The 18845-nt window shown below is 44.6% G+C and overlaps 1 protein-coding gene across 2 annotated transcripts in view; it reads right to left on the bottom strand.

Annotated features, from left to right (window-relative positions):
* Shroom2 (shroom family member 2) overlaps positions 1–18845 on the bottom strand; it is a 133077-nt gene that overhangs the window by 37197 nt on the left and 77035 nt on the right. For both annotated transcript variants that reach the window (XM_071606471.1, XM_071606472.1), the window contains exons 3-5: positions 15887–16018; positions 10821–13263; positions 9192–9292 (exon numbers count right to left, since the gene is read on the bottom strand). In XM_071606471.1, coding sequence (XP_071462572.1) covers positions 9192–9292; positions 10821–13263; positions 15887–16018 — 2676 coding nt within the window. The remainder of the gene's footprint in view (positions 1–9191; positions 9293–10820; positions 13264–15886; positions 16019–18845) is intronic.

Genomic DNA, 18845 nt, shown 5'->3' with positions numbered 1-18845 from the left:
ACCTTGTGACTGTTGGGTATACGTGACAGTGTGCATACTGTGCCCAGCTAAGGGACAGTGAACGGAGGCTGAAATCCTGCCAAGTTCCCCTTAGCAGGCTGATAAGGAAGACAACCAAGGCTTGAAATGGCTGCTTCCACACCAAAAGGATGGCGCTAGAAGTCACATCAGGAATATGCATTTCTGAGAGCCCAAACATCCATCATCTGTATCCTTTACAAAGGTTGTCACCCTCTGAATGAGTCACTTAATGCACAGAGTCATTTTAAGGTAAAAAAGAGCTTTTTTTGTGGATTCCCCATATTGAGGTTTTTTTATTATTTTTAAAAATATTTTTAGTTGTAGATGGACACAATACCTTTATTTACTTATTTATTTTTATGTGGTGCTGAGGGTGGAACCCAGTGCTTCACACGTGCTAGGCAAGTGCTCTACTGCTGAGCTACAGCCCCAGCCCAAGATTTGTTTAAAATTTTTTTTTAGTTATAGATGGACACAATGTCTTTATTTTGTTTATTTATTTTTATGTGGTGCTGAGTCCCTCACACTGTGAGGCAAGCGCTCTGCCACTGAACCACCACCCTAGCCCCAAGATTTTTTTTAATTGAGATAAAATTCACCCTTGGAATACGCAGACTGTATTCGTTTTTAGGATGTTCACCGAGTGATGCACCTATCACTACTACCTAATTCCAGAACATTTCTACCAATCCAAAAGAAATCTCAATCTCATTAACAGTCTCCACACCCCCACTCCCCATCCTTAGACCCTGGCTAATCCTCTTCGTGGATTTGCCTATTCCAGTTTATATAAATGGAATCATGTGCTATATGGCTTTGAATATTTTTATTAAATTGTTAAATGTCTAAATAAAATCTGTTTTATACTCCTTTTTAATGGCTATTAGACTACAACCATAAAACTAATTTGCAAGATATATGCAAACAAAATAATAAAGCCAGTGTTCACAGGACTTGCTCAAAGTGTTATATTTGAGAAAAGCTGAGCTCAATGTTCTTTCAGGCGACCATTTTGTCACCATCCACAAATCACTCCTTTTCCTTCTTCTGGATTCTTACAGGGCTGGAGGTCATAGTGAGCTCTGTGGGAGGGAAACAGGCTCAGTGTGGCCTCAGGGAACCCAGACTTAGCACAGGATTGTGGCTCTAATGTCCTCCTGGAGGATTCCCTTGGGTTTGAGGCGGCTTAAAAAGGACTTGGACATATCTGAATGCAGTTTCTATTTATGGTGAGGACAAGGTGATTCAAAGAACTCTCTTCTAGTCGGGTGTGGTGGTGTATGCCTATAATACCAGCGACTCAGGAGGCTGAGGCAGGAAGATCACAAGTTGGAAGCCAACCTCGGCAACTTTGCGAAGCCCTAGGCAACTTAGTGAGAACTTGTTTCAAAATGAAAAATACAGGGGCTGGGGATGTGGCTCAAGCGGTAGCGTGCTCACCTGGCATGCGCGGAGCGCTGGGTTTAATGTTTTCTTGGCTTTCCTACTATTCAAATAGTAGTGAAATCCTTCAAAATGGAATGGAACCACATAAAAATTAAAAAAAAAAAATAAAGATGTTGTGTCCACCAAAAACTAAAAAATAAATATTAAAAAATTCTCTTTTTTTTTTTTTTTAAAAAAAAAGAAAGATACAAAAGGGCTGGGGGATGTGGCTCCGTGGTTAGCACCCCCAGGTTCGATCCCTGGTAAAACACACACACACACACACACACACACACACACACCCCAAAACAAAACAAAGCAAAACAAAAAAAAACCCCTTCATTTCACATATGTAGAACCTTCAGAAAATGTGTACTTTCTGAGATTAACTGCAAGAATCTAACAACCACTTAAGACACTGAGTCTGTAAGATTCTTTCAACATTAAAATTAAATATATTTTAGGAGGGACTGTGACATGAGTACAGGGTTTTTTGCTCAGGGGTGATGAGAATGTTCCAGACCCAGAGAGTGTGGATGTACAAGCCTGTGATGGTCTTGTGAGAGAACTCAACCTCAGTGAGCCTTCAATTCTCTAACAATATCCACCAGATAATGCTGGTTTCTCATATACAAAATCTAGCACACACAGAAAGTAGCCAAGGAAAAATCCACTGCAATTAAGCTCCTGTGCCCACACTCAAAAGAAAGAGGCTTCCTGGATTTGCAGCCTGTTTCCCAGAGCTCCTAAAATCAAACGATGCTGAAGGATGCCTAGGTGGCAAGAAGCATAGAAGGAATGGGTCAACTGAGCCAGGATCCTCCCTGGTCATCAGGTGTGGCCTCTATAGCCCTTCACCTTGCTTATCTCTGCAAGGCAGACTTTCAGTCTTTCTCTGCTTCTAAAACATCTACGTTATACCATGGCTCATTCATGTTATTATCCTGGCCATTCTTGCTATAATGCCCTCTTGTTTTAGGTACTAAGGACTGAACACAGGGATGCTCTACCACTGAGCTACATCCCCAGTCGATTTTGTTTTTTATTTTAAGACAGGATCTCACAAAGTTGCTGAGGCTGACCTTAAACTTGTGATCCTCCTGCCTTAGCCTCCCAGTTGCTGGCATGACAGGTGTACACCACCACACCTGGTGCTATCATGCCCTCTTAAAGGCTGCACCTTCTGCAGGAGTGGGACCACATGGCCAATATTCACAATCCAGGGATGAGGGTTACTTATAATGCTAACACTGGGTAATCCTGCAGGTCCAATGAAGGAGTTCACTACTATTTAAATAGTAGGAAAGCCAGGAAAACATCTATGAGGGCAGTGGATATAGCTTAACAGAAGGGCACCTGCCTGGCATGCATGAGGCCCTAGGTTCAGTCCCCAGGACCATAAAAATAAATAATAAATAAGTAAAAATAATAATTAAAAAAAATCTTTGAAATAGGATGCCACAGAGGGTCCTAATCAAGAAACAGGAACCTGATTTCACAATTTTGTTCCAGAATTAAAACAAAAGCACCTAAGTTAAACACTGAGCCATGAGAGGCCACAAGAATTAAAAGGCAAAGATGATCCCAAGAATAGTGAGTGATGGCTTTGCCAATGACTTTGCCAATATGAATAATAGACACTAACATATATAGTATTTAAATTCCTACAGCCTCACAAGTGGGTGCCTGTACTACCTCGGCCCCACTGGGTGGGGCACTCAACCAGAACACAGGAAAGATAGGAGTGAGCTGGAAGAACCTATAGGAGGTGATGGATATAGGTGGGTTTCTGGAGAAAGGCAAAAACTCAATTACAGGCAAACTCAACCATGGTCAACTGAAGAGAATGAAAGCAAGCAGTCAACAAAGAAAAGAGACCAGAGTAGCTTCCTATATATACCAGAAGGAGCTCCTCCATCCAGGAAGAGGCCATAGTAGACTCCAGGCAACTTTCCTGGCTATAAGGGGAGCTCTTGTGTAGTCACCAGAGGCAGGGCACTGGGGAAGGAAGGGGCATCTGTCCCCAGGGCTGTGGATTCTCTTGGGAGAGCAACCACCAGCCCACAGCCCCGAAGTCACTCGAAAGCTAAAGTAAACTACACAATTTAGGTTCCCTATGTCAATGAGACTTTTTCCCCCATGCAGTACTGAGGCTTAAACCCAGGGTCTCACAAATATTAGGCAAGTGCTGCACCAAACCCTCAGCACAGCTTTCTATGTCAGAACCCAATCAGAAAGCCGAGGTCACAATCAGAAATGCTGCTTGTAGAAGACTCTGCTTCCCTGCCCCACTTAGATATCAGAGTTAAATCATCATCTGTAGTTTCTTCCCATTTCCCTCAGCACTGGCACTGCATGCAGCTCATGATTCTTTCCCTACCTTTGCATGCCTCCTCTTCCACATGGAGTTTGGTGGGCCTCACTTTTCTCCTCCCTGACCCCAGACCCTGCAGCCCTCAGACTGTGGTCCTACAAACTCTTCCTTCCAAATAATGAGGAGTCACAAGAGCAAATCAACAAGTAAACAAAACAGTGGCCACTAGTCCTGGATCCAGATCTCTTAAGTCCAGATGAGCGTAAATAAAAGGGGAAAATGTAGTTCTAAATTAAGGCAGAAAAACAAACCCACTAGTCTCATGCTACGCCTTCTTTCTATGGATACTGCCAATCATTTCAGGGATGACGGCGTCCTGCTCGCAAATGCTCTCTGCACAAAAAGAACACACCTGCTCAGGGGACTTCATTGCGTGGGACTGAAGCTCTGTGGGATGCTGCTCTGCCCGGAAAAAATGCCAAGCTTGAGTTTCGCCTTGTTATCCCAACCCATCCAGGACAGGCTGCATAATTACCTAGCAAAGTAGTTCAGAATGGAAAGCTTCAATTGCCCCTTAGCTAACTGAAGGCCAGCAATAGCAAATGTCTGTCCTGAAGCATAAAACATGGGGTAGAGCTTGGATGACAAAGCTGTTACTTATTTTGAATTCTACTTAGAGCTGGTTGTATAAATGAACAATCGGTCTTCCCATTAATCACCTCTCAAGGAAAACATCCAAGAAGATAACCCTCAGGGTTTAGTTTATGAATTTTATGTTAAAGCAAAGTTTTTCCCCTAAAGACCTCTATTTCACACGTACTCAGTTTTTTAACTATATTGGGATTTAGGAGATACACTCTTATTCTTCCCCTCTCCTTCCATCTGTACCAACAAAATGCAAGCCTGGGGTTAATGCCAGCCTGTTAGCACTTGGCAGTGGCTCCCTTAGGCGGAGGCGGAAGTGGCTGAAAGAAGTCAGGGAAGAGGGATTCTGCCAGCCCACAGCCTAGGAGCCACCCCCAGCTCAGCTTCATTTTCCAGAGCTTCCCAGAATACAATGCTCATGAAAGATGTTCCAATTTGAGAAGCAACAGTCAAAAAAAAAAGTATTGCATCTTTGTTCTCTTACAGGGTATCAATCCAGAAAATACGTTCATCTTTTGAGATGTTTATGTCTTCTTGATTCTAAATCAAGAGCACAAAGATAAGTAAAATCCTGTTATACTTAACTGGCATGTAGACCACAATCTTAGTAAAACTTCAGCAAACAAAATATGCCACCGGGGGTGGTTATTCACAATGATCAGGAACTAACTCAAGGAGAATCAATTTATCTACCACTCATACATCCACCAACCCATTCTTCCAATCATCTATCTGCCCATTCACTTATACACCCCCAACTATCCAGCCAGCCAGCCACACCTATCCATGTACCCATCTACTCATCTACCCATCCACTCACTCTTCCAAATATCCAACCACTAATTTCCTATCCATCCACCCACCCACATACCTATCTGTTCACCCATCCACCCTTCTATCCATTCAATCACTCATTTTCCACCCATTCATCCATCTATCCACATACTCTTGTTCATCCACCCACCCACCCTTCTATCCATCCAACACCCATTTTCCCATCTATACATACATACATATACCCATCCATTTATCCACCCACCTATCCTTCCAACTATAAGCCCACTTATCCAGCCATCCATCCATCCATGCATACGTGTAACTATCCATTCATTCACCCACCCACCTGAGGAATGTCCATCCATCTGTTCACTCATCCATGTGTCCCTTAACCAGTCCACTCATCCAACCAACCATTTATTTATTTATTTAGCACCCAATCTGTGTAGGAACTGTGTGATATACAGGGTATTGAAAAATGAAAAAGTAAAATCCTGGTCTTCCAGGAGCTATCAGTTTGGTCCAGCAAGAGTGAAGAGGCAGCTCCCAGAAAACAGAAGAGTGTGGCAGATACATCCAAATAGGATATTTGCCATCCTCCCCAAGCCATCCCAGTCTGCAGAGGATGCTATTGTTCACAATGCAACAGGCACCCACTTTGAAAGTTAACACAGAATAATTACAGAACCAGAAGGGGTGTGTATTTCTAAGGTTGTAGTTACACACTGCTGTAAAGCCCTTCACACAGGTTTTGCCAAATCCCCATTTCCATTCATTTAAAATGTTTCCCCGTCAGTTCTAAATGTGAAACCTCATCAGCTCAATGATGAAATGATTGAGAGAGCTTAGAACAAAGCAACTGAATTTTTTAATATGAAGTCATAAGGGAGCCAGGCACAGTGGTGCATGCCTGTAATCTCAACAGCTCATAGGCTGAGGCAGGAGGATCATGAGTTCAAAGCTAGCCTCTGCAACAGCGAGGCACTAAGCAACTCAATGAGAACCCGTCTTTAAATAAAATACAATATAGGATGGGGATGTGGCTCAGTGGTAAGTGCCCCTGAGTTCAATCCCCGGTAAACCACTCTCACACACACATATACACACAAAAAGACATAAGGGAGAAGCAGGGACATCTCTTCAAGTGTTACAGGCCAAATTGTGACTCCTTTCTAAATTAGTATGTTGAAGCCATAACCCCACAAATCTCAAACTACAACATTTTGGAGGGAGAATCTTTAAAGAGATGATTAAAATAAAATGAAGTCATTAGGGTAGGTCCTAATCCAATCTGTCTCATGTTTTTTTTTTTTTTTTTTAAATGAAGAGGAGATTAGCACACACACAGATGAAAGATCACATGAGGACACAGAAGAGTCTACAAGCCAAGGAGAGGTCTCTGGAGGAACACAGTGCATCTTAATAGCAGCCTGCCAGCCTCCAGAACTGTGAAAGGATCAATGCAACAGCCCTAGGGAATACACACACCCTGTCTTGGAGGGAAGGCCAGTGGCAGGGTGTGGCCCTTTGCAAGAAGCAGACCCTGCTGGGGTCTGAGCTTGAGGACCTGGTACAAAACCTCAGAAAGCTGTTGTGGAAAGACCAGGCAGATGAGATCTGTGAGGCAGGTCATTAGGGTCAGCTGGGGTAAGTGAAATCCACTAGATCTGCTCCCTTGGGTCCAGTCACTACAGTAATCTGCCCAAACGCCACAGAACTCTCTCCTCTGACTTCTGATGCACCATAGAAAGTTTAAAAGATTTATAATTACAGGTCACCCCTTCAGTTGCAAATATTTGTGACATTCTTTCCCTCCTACACTGGGAGGTTCTATAGGATCCTGAACCTCACAAAAGATGTTATCTCCATTTGACTTGGATGAACGCCAGCAACTACAAATAATTCCTAACATCGTTCTTCATGTTATTCCCAACAGAAGGCAACAAAAACCATTTTTTATTTGCATCAGTTATCAAGTTAGTAATTTATTCATTATAAAAGCATGTTTTACTTTAAACTTGTGCACATTATTACGTATCCTTATATCTTCACATAATAGACTTTATTTCTATTATTATAAACTTTATTTCTATAATTTTCACACTTACCTTTTCTTTTTTTTTTTTTTTTTAATTGAGCTAGGCATGCTCTATTACCAAGCTATACCCCCGGCCCTTTTTTTATTTTTCAGATCAAGTCTCACTAAAATGCCCAGATTGGCCTCAAACTTGCCACCCTCCTGTCTTGGCCTCTTGGGTCACTGGGATTATAGGTGTATATTACAACGCCAGCTTCACATTTAATTTTTCAAGCATATTCTTTCTTGCTGATCCTTCAGAAAATTAAACAGTCCGTGGGAAAAGCTGAAAATGACTTTTTAATGGTCATATTTTAGAATTTCATTGGGACTTGCTGCTCTTAAAAGCATACACACACACAACAATTCTGAAAATTGCTGGGTTTGTAGCTCAAAAGCAGGCGGCTTCTGGAACTAATTTCTTCAGAGTGTTTATGTAGTCTGCTGGAAGACACAGCTATGATTTTAAAAAAGCACACGGCCCCTCCTTTCTTCCTCCTGACCCTCTCAGTATGGATAGTGCTACTTTTGCACACAAATAGTATGCACATTATCCCTGTTAGCAGTGACAGTCTCTATGCACAGGAGTAGAGCTATGCCCCAACCACCATGCGTGTCCTCTGCACAGTTTACATGCTCATGGCATGGAGCAGAGAGCAGGAGCAGAGAACGCACCATGTGTGCAGAGGTAGCTGCCAGCCCCTGCCAGCCATGCACTGCACAGCTGGCCCCACAACTGCAGAGGCGCCTGGAAGCCAGCTTTGCAAACAGACCACAGCTGGCATATGGCACGTGACTCACTCAGAAGCCACAGTAATAAAGCTGTAATTGTGCTTCTCAGACACTGCTAAGTTCTGTAGGTGGATTATTCACCAGCTTCTCTTACCCTGGGTTCATTTTAGCCACGCAGACTGATCCGTAATTGCAGGGGCTTCCTACACAGGCATACACTCAGTGTCAATCCTGTTGCCTCAGAGTCACATAAGTATTGGATCCTTTTGTATAAAGTTAATAGCATTCAGTTTCAAGCCAAATGAAATAAAATCCCAACACACAGGCTCTTGAAAGTAAACATCTAAACTGGCTATTTCTGCAAAGGAACCTGAGCGTTGGGGCCAGCATTTAATTTGAACATTGCACCAATCAAACAAGATTCCCAAGACAACAGAAAAATCCTCTCAGATCTCCATCCGTGTACTTATTTCCATGTGTCCATCAGCCCTTATAAAGCAAGGTTACACCATATCCTCTGCAAAGATGCACACTCTCCTCTCCTACCCTCTTCATGCAGAAAAGTCAGGATTATGGTATATATTTAATCCAAATCCCATCCTCCCACAACTAAACAGCTGTCTGTGCAACTGCCTAAAATCACGGAGGCAACACTAGCACCCTGCTGCCACCAACTGACTTGACTTCTATTTTCAATCTCAAAATTAACTCATTAAATCAGTCCAATTTAGGAAGGCTTGCCTTCCTCCTTTCTGAATGAGAATCCTTAGATACAACTGCAATTGCATCTGAGACCTTGGCCCACAAACACAGCTGTGTGTGGATGGATGGTGAAAGCATCCTTTCAGCCGTAGCCTTCTGTACAAAGCACTTCGTTTCAAGTATGCTAAACTGGACTTATTACATATTGTTCCCATAAAGCATCTCACTACAGAGAAAACACAGCGTGTATTTTAAGAACAAAAAATGCCACCATGGCAATGCTTCTTTGGGCAGGGCTAGGGGGCACATGGGCTCTGCTCAGAACTCCAGGGTATCATGGGCATCAGAAATCATGCTTGGTTAGCAGTTACTTTGGGTTTGGGAAAAACTACCCAGCTGGACATGTCAGCCCAGCATTCACCATCCATTTAAAAAAAAAAAAAAAAAAACCGTCCCCAAGTCATCTTTTTAGCAACCCCAAATCTAAATTTCACCTACCGTACAGCGGACTGTCCCTCCTCGGCAGAGACTGTGGAGGGAACTGCTTCTTGATGCCCACTCGGCTCCTCCGACTGCCTTCGCGGCTTGACAGCCACTTCCTGCAAAGGCAGCACATGAGACGACCAGTCACCAGGCTGCTCTCCTAAGACATCTCATCTGTTATTAGGAAACCCCTCATTTGTGGGTTCGCCCTGCACGCCTGTCCCACAACGCCAGTGACGCTGCCTGTTGTCTCGGACTGAGACCCAGCCACGGAACATGCCCATTCAGCTCTACAAAGCGTTTCATTGAGATGACTGACCTAAGACCCCAGCATCCACTTCTGGACAGGAAATAGAACTCCTACATGAAGCCTGCGAAACCATGTGACACACTGGTCAAAAGAAATCAAACAAAAGACAGCTGGTCACAAGTCACCGTGGACTTGTCCTAGGACTTGTTGGAAGCCGGAATTCTTCACTCTTGACTGAACAAGCACAGAATTCCCAGAGGTCACTCTAACAGCCCAAAGCCAGGCAGCAAGGGAGCAGAAACAAAATCTCTCAGTGTCTGCATGGGTTCTCAGCACCAGGAGGCATCCATGCACATTCTGGACACCCTGCATTAAAGCTATTACTGGTTCTTTTACAGGTGACTGCATCTGGCCAGGCATGGTGGCGCATGCTTATAACCCACACTACCTGGGAGGCTAAGGCAGGAGGACAGCAAGTTTGAGGCCAGCCTGGGCAACTGAACAAGAGTGTGCCTCAAAATAAAATATAAAAGGGTGGCAATGTAGCTCAGAGGTAGAGCACCCCTGGGATCAATGCTCAGTGTGGAGAAACACACACACAAAGAAACAATCTATTACTGCAACAATGTTTTTCTCTGAAATATACAGATGCAGATGGAATAAGCAGAAAAAGCACATAGGGGTCTGGGATTGTGGCTCAGTGGTAGAGCGCTCATCTAGCACGTGAGAGGCGCTAGGTTGAATCCTCAGCACCACATAAATATAAATAAAATAAAGGCAAAAAAGAAAAAGCAGACAGAAGGACAGGGAGACAGAAGAAAGGGAGAGGGAAAGATTGTGGACTTTGAAGTACTAATAAGAATATGTGGTTTTCAAGAAAGATAGGAGTTAATGCTCAACATCAAAACTGTCACTTAAAATAGTGCAATAGTTCACTGCGTTTCTAAATCCACTTTGTCCCAGAATAATCCTAAGAATGCTTATAAATTTTTTAAAAAGATAAATATTAAGTGGCATCAATGTTTGACAATTGGCTATCATATGTTAAGCCCTTAGCTAAAACACGTGTTTTCATTTCAGAGGGGTGCATTACCATTTTCTAAAGCACTCCCTCCCACCCTGTCCAGCTCCCCAAATTCTTTGTTTAGCATGAAGGTGGGACAACTAATTAAGGGGAAAGACTGTGAAGCAAGGGATTCGGAAAAGGAGGCTAAGAACAAAAGATGTGAGTCTGCAGAGGTACAGTGTTTCAAACTTCCATGCAGGTGCCAATTCAGTCCCTATGGCCCTTTCACCTGCAGTGAGATAGGCCATCCTATTCTGGGTGCGTCCTATAGATGTCTCAAGGTCAAGGTTGGGGCAGACTAGGCCCTTGCTCATAGCAGGATGCTTACCTGTGTGTAGTGGTCTGTGGATGGTGACGACCGGGACCTTTCATGGACGTACTGTGGCCTCTGATGCTGGTCCAAACCCACATCCAGAATATCATCTGCTGAGTGATACCGCCCAGCACTCTTGGCCTCCAGGGGTTTCCTCTGCTCCTTCCAAGAGGCTTGGTACTCTGCAAAGGTTCCAAGTCTCTGAGGTGGGTCCAATTTCCCGAACTTTTCTGCTTCCCTGTGACCATTGAGGATTTCTCCAAAGGAAGTGGCACGAGACCTAGTCTGGAGCCCAGAGTCGGCCCCCTCACTCCTGTGGCCTGCTGTCCGCGGCCTCTCCACCTTCTCCCTCGGGACTCCACACAGAGCTTGTCTCTGGCCTGGTCTCTGGAGGAGGGGTTTGCTTGTTTCCTCAAAAAACTTCCACCGGTCAGCAAATGTGCCCACAGTATCCTCGGGTGATGTGGGATGCTGGTGAGGACTGCAATCCACCGAGAGCCCCACCTCATTCATTTTCTCTGGTTCAGAGTACGACTTCAGTTTCTGCTCGGCTGTGAACCGTTTCCGGCCTCCAATACGAGGAACGTGGGGCATGCCACCTCCAGATGAGGGTGGCTTGGCCAGTCCTGCCTCACAGAAGTGGGGGACAGAGTTTCGCTCCTGAGGGAATGAAGATAAGGTGCTGTGGTCCCCAGTCCTGTGTTCTAGTGACCCGGGATACTGGTCCACTGGGTTGGGGTCTAAATCCCGGCGCTTAAAGGAGGTGGCTCTCAGGACCCGTGCTTGGGCCTCTTTCAGGTGGTCTTTATAGGTGCTAGAGAAGGAACCTTCTAGGGTGCCACCCACCTCAGCTGTCCAGCTGCTGGCACTGTCCTCGGCCTCACTGGCTCCAGCCAGCGTCACCGTGCTCTTGCTTTTCTGCAGCTTGGCTCTACGCATCTGGATCTCGTTCCTCAGAGTGGTGGCAAATCGGTCACTTCTCCGTGCTGGCTTACCCACCTGGGCATCGAATGGCGGTAGCTTCTCAGTGCCACCATCCTGGCCATTCTCGGGCTGGCACATCCCCTCTTGGGTCAGGGAGTGCAGCATGGGTGTCCTCTGGCGAGAGATTCTGCTGCTCTCTCCCTCCGCCCACTTGAAGCCCTCAGCTGTCTTCTGTGGACCGGCTTTCTCAGCACGGCTGGCTCTGGGAGGCTCTTGGATTCCCGAGAAGCAGCCTTCGGCCCCTGAATCCAGTAGGGGACATTGCTCTCTCTCCGGGGCATCCAGAGCCTGCTCATGCTGAGGTAGGTAGCATCGTGGGCTCTGGCCCATCAGGTGTGTGGGAGCATGCTCCAGGGCTCCGGAGGCTGCATCCGAATGCCAATACTCCCCACGGAGCTTTGTCACCTGGGTGCTTCCCTGCAGGGGCTGCCTGGCAGGCACGCAGTAATAGTGGCTCAACCCACCACTGTCCACCTTCTGGTTGGCAGCACTGGGCCACCTCCCCACAGAGGGGCTGTCATCTTGGTGGTGCGTGGCGGGAGGCTCCTGCCGACCTCCAGAGAGGGCCACCCGCTGCAGTTCCTTTGGTGACACAGGGGCCCTGTGGCTTTGGTCACTGCATTGGCGCAGGTGCTGACCCCCAGGGTGAGGTTGCCGGAAATGCACCTCTGTGCCGAACAGCCTGTCGGGAGCCCCTAGGGAACTGCCTGCCCTGTCATCTAAGCACAGCCAACCACAGTCCGTGTGGCCCTCCAGCAGGTAGCCTTGGCCTCCCACTTCCTTCCCACTACTCGGGCATACCAGCCTTCGCCGATCAGTCCTCTCTGGTCTCCAATCACTGCGGGGTTGAGCCCGAGCCAGGGCTGTAAAGTGCTGCGTGGTGGCTGCCTCTGAGAATGGAGGGCCTTGCACCTTCTCATGGCTCTTGGTGGCAGCAAAGCTATCACTGCGCAGAGGAGGGGGGGGAGGAGGGGGGGAAGAAGAGTTTTTTTTCTTGTCAGGAACATACCAAACTGGCCCAAAACTGGATCTCCCAGAAGTGGCCAACCTAGGCTCAGCATTGTCCTCTGGCCAGGGGCTTTTACTGCTATCATTAGGTACCCTGGCTGGGAAACACAGTGACCTGTCCTCTGGGACCTGAGGATCACTCACGGCCTGGCCTTGCCGGCTGCTATGCCTAGAGGCCTCCCAAAGGCCAACTTTGTAGAGGATGTTCTCTGCAGACGAGGCATCGGCCTTGGGCAAAGTGTGGTCAGGGGTGCTGGAGCTGGTGGAAAATGAGCCGTAAGCTGAGTCCCGCTTGCTGTGGCTGCTCAGGTGGTCAATGCTGCTGTTGGACTTGGCAGCTGAGAGGCGTCCAGAGGGCTGGGAGGAGTGGTCCAGGCTATCCACGCTCCCCAGGGAGCTGAAGTGGTCAGAAGTGCGCTGCAGGTTCGTCTGCTCCCAGGAGCCAGACAGGTCATGGGAGGAAGAACTACAAAAACAAGAAGAATGGTTTGCTTTAGCATCCAGTGACAACAAAGGGCAAGATCAGAGGGCAACGGAATTGGGAACAGAGCTGGCTGGCACTCTGTGGAGGGTGAAGATGCTGGATGATAACTTCCAAATGTAAGATCCCTGGGTCTGAGATTTTAGTTTGGCACATCTCAATTGTGGCTTGGTGAGATGCTCTGAGGGCAGGCTGAAGAGACTATGTCCTACCTGCTTTTAAACAGACCCCTTGTAATGACAGCACATTTTCCCAACTTCATGCCTACATCACTAGGGGGCAATGCCTCGATGAACGCTCCTATGGCCCATCAACAGCTAACTGTAGGTGTTGGTAAACGATAATTCATGAGCTAAATAAGAGTGGTTCTTATCTTATCAAATGGTCAAGGGAAAAGAAATCAAAGGCATAATATTTCTCCCATGTAACCTATGAAAATTATATGAAATTCAAAATTCAGTTCATAAATGAAGTTTCCTGGAGCACAGCTATACCCATTTGTCGACATATTGGCTGTAGCTGCTTTGGCACCACCATAGAAGAATGAATAAGTGGCAGAGACTGTCTGACCTGCAAAGCTGAAAATATTTACTATCTAGCTCTTTAAAGAACACCTTTCAGACCCCTGTTTCAGTGTATGCAATGATTTTCTGATTCCCCACTTTGTTTTCCCCTTATAGTACCAGAGATTGGGCTATGTGTGTGCTAGGCAAGCACTGTACCACTAAGTTATACACCCAGTTCTTTATTTTGTTTATTCATCCCCACATGTATGAGACAAGTTCTCTGCCACTGAGCTACAACCCTAGCCCACACACCCAGTTCTTTTTTTTATTTTTTGGTCTACCACTGAGCTACACCACCAGACCCCTGTTTTTTGAGAAGGGATCCTGCTAAGTTGCCGAAGCTCGTCTCAAACTGCCATCCTCCTGCCTTGGCCTCCCAAGGAGCTGGGATTACAGACTTGTGCCATTGCACCCAGCTCCAAAGATTCTTATTATGGATTATTCACCCAAAGGGAGTAAATAAATGAGAACAATTTTAAAGTTAAAAAAGAGACTTTAGGGATAACATTTCTTTTCCAAACCCAAATATCAGAGTATGATTAGCTCTTCTCTAAATGCTCAGTTGGTTTGATATTTAAAAGAAGCAATAGGCTTTCCCAGCAAGATCATGTGCTATTGTGTTCAGGTAAATGATTAAACCTTGTGATTCACTAGTGCTATACACGAACAACAAAAATCACATATTCCTAATCAGGATGATGTCTAAGAAGGAGGAATAAAGGGTTGATCAAGATATTAAATATTCTCTGACATAGTAACTGTATGCTATGACTCGTATATCTTAATGATACAGATATTTATCCATGATATTAGATTCTTCCCTTGAAGTTTCACAAAGCTGTGCTATTCATGCTTCAAGCAGGAAAAAAAGCCATGGTTAAATCAGGTTTGGGGAGAACAAGGATGGGAAAGAAGGCAGTATGACCAGGACAAGGGTGTAATGAGGAGAATGGACTGGCTGGTCACATGAGGTTTTTATACTGCATCCTCTAAGGGCAGACCTAGCATCACCAGAAATACTGCATGTTCCTGAAATTCTCCCGCCAGGGACGATTCTTCCACAAATTCTTAACTCCAGGCAGACAGAAACAACACTAAGTACAGTTTCCACACAGATGTGGGCAGTACTCATTTCTAATTAAGAGACTGCCAGCTGGGCGTGATGGTGCATGTCTGTAACTGCTGTGACTCACAAGGCTGAGGCAGGAGGACCACAAATTCGAAGGCAGCTTCAGCAACTTAGCAAGACCCTAAGCAACTTAGTGAGACCCCTTCTCAAAAAGAGGAGTAAGCAAGGATGTCGCTCAGTGGTTAAGCTTCCCTGGGTTAAATCCCCAGTTCGGAGGGTGGGGGTGTTTAGTCACATAGACTAAGTGGAGATGCTATTAAAGTCACTTAGTTTTGAAATGAAAAGCCCATTTTTCACTTAAGTTTTATGACTCAGTTGAGAATCTATGGCTTTTCAAAAATACCAATCTCTCACTACCTTAAACAAGTAATAAATACTGTATTTGAGAGGTAATTCCTTCACACCACTTCAGTACTGTACTTTGTAGTTTTGCAGCTAACATTTATTAATAGCCAAAAATGGATTTTGAAATGGTTATGTTAGCTTAAAAACACACACACACAAACTAACAAGCACATGGATACACTTGCACACTCAAATACAAGTATACGTAGAGATACACACAGATATGCACACATATATGCTTCCAGGCACACTCACACATGCATGGGGATATATACACATGTATAAACACATGCATCCCAAAACTATGCTATCTGCCACTAACACCCTGACACATGAGAGAAAGCATGCTTGCTCACTGTTGCACTGTCATTTATTTTCATTATTATAGTTGTTTTCCACCCTCACCCATGTGCCTCCTTAGTGAAAAATTCAGTTCTAACCCTACTCAAGCGTTGAGTTGTCTGATGAGAAATGTCAAAGTCATTCTGAAGTCAAGAAGCACACTGGAATATCTGAGCATCTGCAGACTATGACAGATTTTACATCCTCCTGGAAAATGGGCATCTACCTCGCATGGTGTCGGCTGTGCCAGGAAGGGCAGCCACTGGCAGCAGGGAACTGAGAGGAGACTGGCTCAGGGTGTCCATCGGAGAACTTGGTGGCGTGCCAGGAGTGAGGCCTCCAGCTCAGCTCACTCCTCCTGGAAGAGAATGCAGACACGTGAGGGAATTTGACACCCTAGATGCATTTGTGCTAAGACAGGAGAACAGGAACAGAAATCAGTTGCACCTGTTCGGGAGGGATCTGTAGCACCCCGTGCTTCCCACCATATCCATGCACGCAGGCTTATTCATTTCAGATTTTATGAGTGATCCTTTTGCCCAATTGCAGAATGGCAAACACAAGCTCCAAAATGTGAAGCAGTTCTCCAAAAATACATGCAATTTGGGCTGGGGTTATGGCTCAGTGGTAGAGCATTTTCCTGGCACGTGTTGAGGCACTGGGTTCGATTCTCAGCACCACATATAAATAAATGAATATAAAAATAAAGGTCCATCAACATCTAAAAAAAACATTAAAAATGTATATATGCAATTTGTCAATTAAGACATTTATAAATGTAAAAATAAATAAAATTTATTCCAAATAACTAAGTAAACAAAACTTGCCCTCTCCCTTCCCCCTGTAATATAGAATGCAAACAGATTTTCCTGTCTTTTGTGGTATAACTTTGAACAGAACCCTGAGCCTCCTTGGTGAGAAGGGACTGAAGTGGAGAAGTAGTCAGTGTGCCCACGTGCCCTGCTGACAGGGGCACAGTTTAGACTGCATATCTCTATTTGCTAGCTAAGGAAAACCAGCTGTCTTGTCATTAACTAGGAGAGTCATCTTCTTCTGAGTCTCTCCATATGTACTGTCAGCTCAACCACTGAATGACCATGATGCCCTGCACCAACAGGCTTGAGTCCCTTCCAGCCAGGGCCTCTCTACATGGTCTGAGCCTTGCCAGGTTCCCACGCCACCATCTGCACCTTCCCAGATGTGGCACACCTACCCAGGTCAGGTGTGACAAGGTGTGTCCAGCTGGAGTCTCTAGGGATGCTGGTAACTTACATAATGGGGTCTCTCCAGTGGTAGAGGCAAGCGCTCTACCACTGAGCCACAACACCAGCCCTGGAAATTCTACTTCATGCCACTAATTTCAGGTTGACTTTTGATGCAGCAAAGATGACTTAGATGTTGTCAGATATACAGACCCACCCAAGCTCTCATCTTCAAAGTTACTATTCGAAGCTAGCTTTACTTTCCACTTTTCTAATTTGAGACAGAAATGACCTCACCTTGGACAATTTATAGACCAATCAAAAATGGAGAAAGAACTCAACTGAGCATTCTTTAGGTACTTTTATAGAGAGAGATTAGACATTTTCCCTAGTGGGTGAAAACATTAAAGAATATTATGTAATGAAGAATAACTTCCAAAATAGAACTGAAAAGCATTTAAAACAAACCTTGTGATGGCTTGGATAACTTTAATGAGAAAACTTATATGAGTGGTAAAATGTGGAGTATGTTGACTTTATAATAGTTTCCCATGAACTAAAAAAAAATATGTAAAACAGGAATTCACTGCACCAGAGAAATAAGTAATTATAAAACCAAGACCGTACCTCATAGAATTTCTCAAAATCCTCGTAAGAAAGGCTCTGGCCATGTGAATTTCATTTTCAGCTGGCTTTTTCTGCGCCAGAATATCCATGACTTCTTTCATTGTTCTTTATAATTAATTAATGACAAAAATAAACTAGACTGACTGAAGCTGGAGGTGAAGAGGAAGAAAAAGAAGGCTGAGAAAAGAAAATGCCTAACACTTGTGGTGACACTCTTTGCACCCTGCCATGGGAATACCTGAGGTTCTATCTGGGATCAGCTGGGCAGCAATGCTCCATGGGGAGAATGAAATCTTTTCCCAAAAAAAGCTATCATTAGCAAGCACATGTAAAAAATATTAGCAATAAAATCTGTCTTCATAAAATACACTGAATACTGAAAAATGAATGTCAAGTCTCTGTTCTATGCCCCCCAATCCTCTGCATCCTCACCCAACCTTCAAGTGTAAATAACCACTGCTGGGGGATTATCTTCAGCACAATTTTAATCTCAAAATAATCAGCTCTAATATATAGTACACTTCTATGTACCTACCTACAGGTAAACTGCTCTGTGGTCATGCAATTTCATAACTGGAATTTCTGTTTTTTAATACTTATTTTTCAGTTTTAGGGGGATACAATATCTTTGTTTTATTTTTACGTGGTGCTGAGGATCGAACCCAGTGCCTCATGCATGCTAGGCAAGTGCTCTACCACTGAGCCACAGCCCCAGCCCTGGAAATTTTATTTTATGCCACTAATTTCAGGTTGACATTTGATGCAGCAAAGATGAATAGAACAGAGTATAACAATTATAAATCTGCTTCTGAAAGTATCCAGCAAGCACCTTCCTTTCCAAGTACCTAGAGCTTCACCTTCAGAACTGTAGAAGAAAATGCACCACCTCCAGGCACCAAACACACAAATTTGAATATGAAGTGGAGTCAATCTTAAGCTTAGTTACTATCAGAGGGGAGAGCAGTATGGTGATAACATTAACCTACACTAGCAGAATAATCAAAAAATAAAATAAAATAAACCCTCACCCTTCCAATGATCTCATGAGATAATGACAACTTACTTATTCATTTTGTAAGTGAATCAGACAGTGACCACAGAAGCAATCTAGCAGCTGACACAGCCAAGCAATTCCATCTCTGACCAAATATTACTCTGTGAAAACCTAAAGATTGTTTTTTAAAAACTTATAATAATTAATGAAAACATTTCAGATTTACTCTTTTGCCCTCAAATTTATTCTATAATGACAATATTCAGCCTCCAACTAATGTGGACTTGAACAGCTAGCCATCTGATCAAAATGTTTCTTGTTCCATGCTGATGCTAAGGAGAGTGAACTTCTAGCACTTTCAT

This window comes from Marmota flaviventris, chromosome X (assembly GCF_047511675.1).
Source record: "Marmota flaviventris isolate mMarFla1 chromosome X, mMarFla1.hap1, whole genome shotgun sequence".
Lineage (NCBI taxonomy): Eukaryota > Metazoa > Chordata > Mammalia > Rodentia > Sciuridae > Marmota > Marmota flaviventris.
Note: the sequence above shows the minus strand (reverse complement) of the source record. Positions and strands in the feature narration are given on the sequence as shown.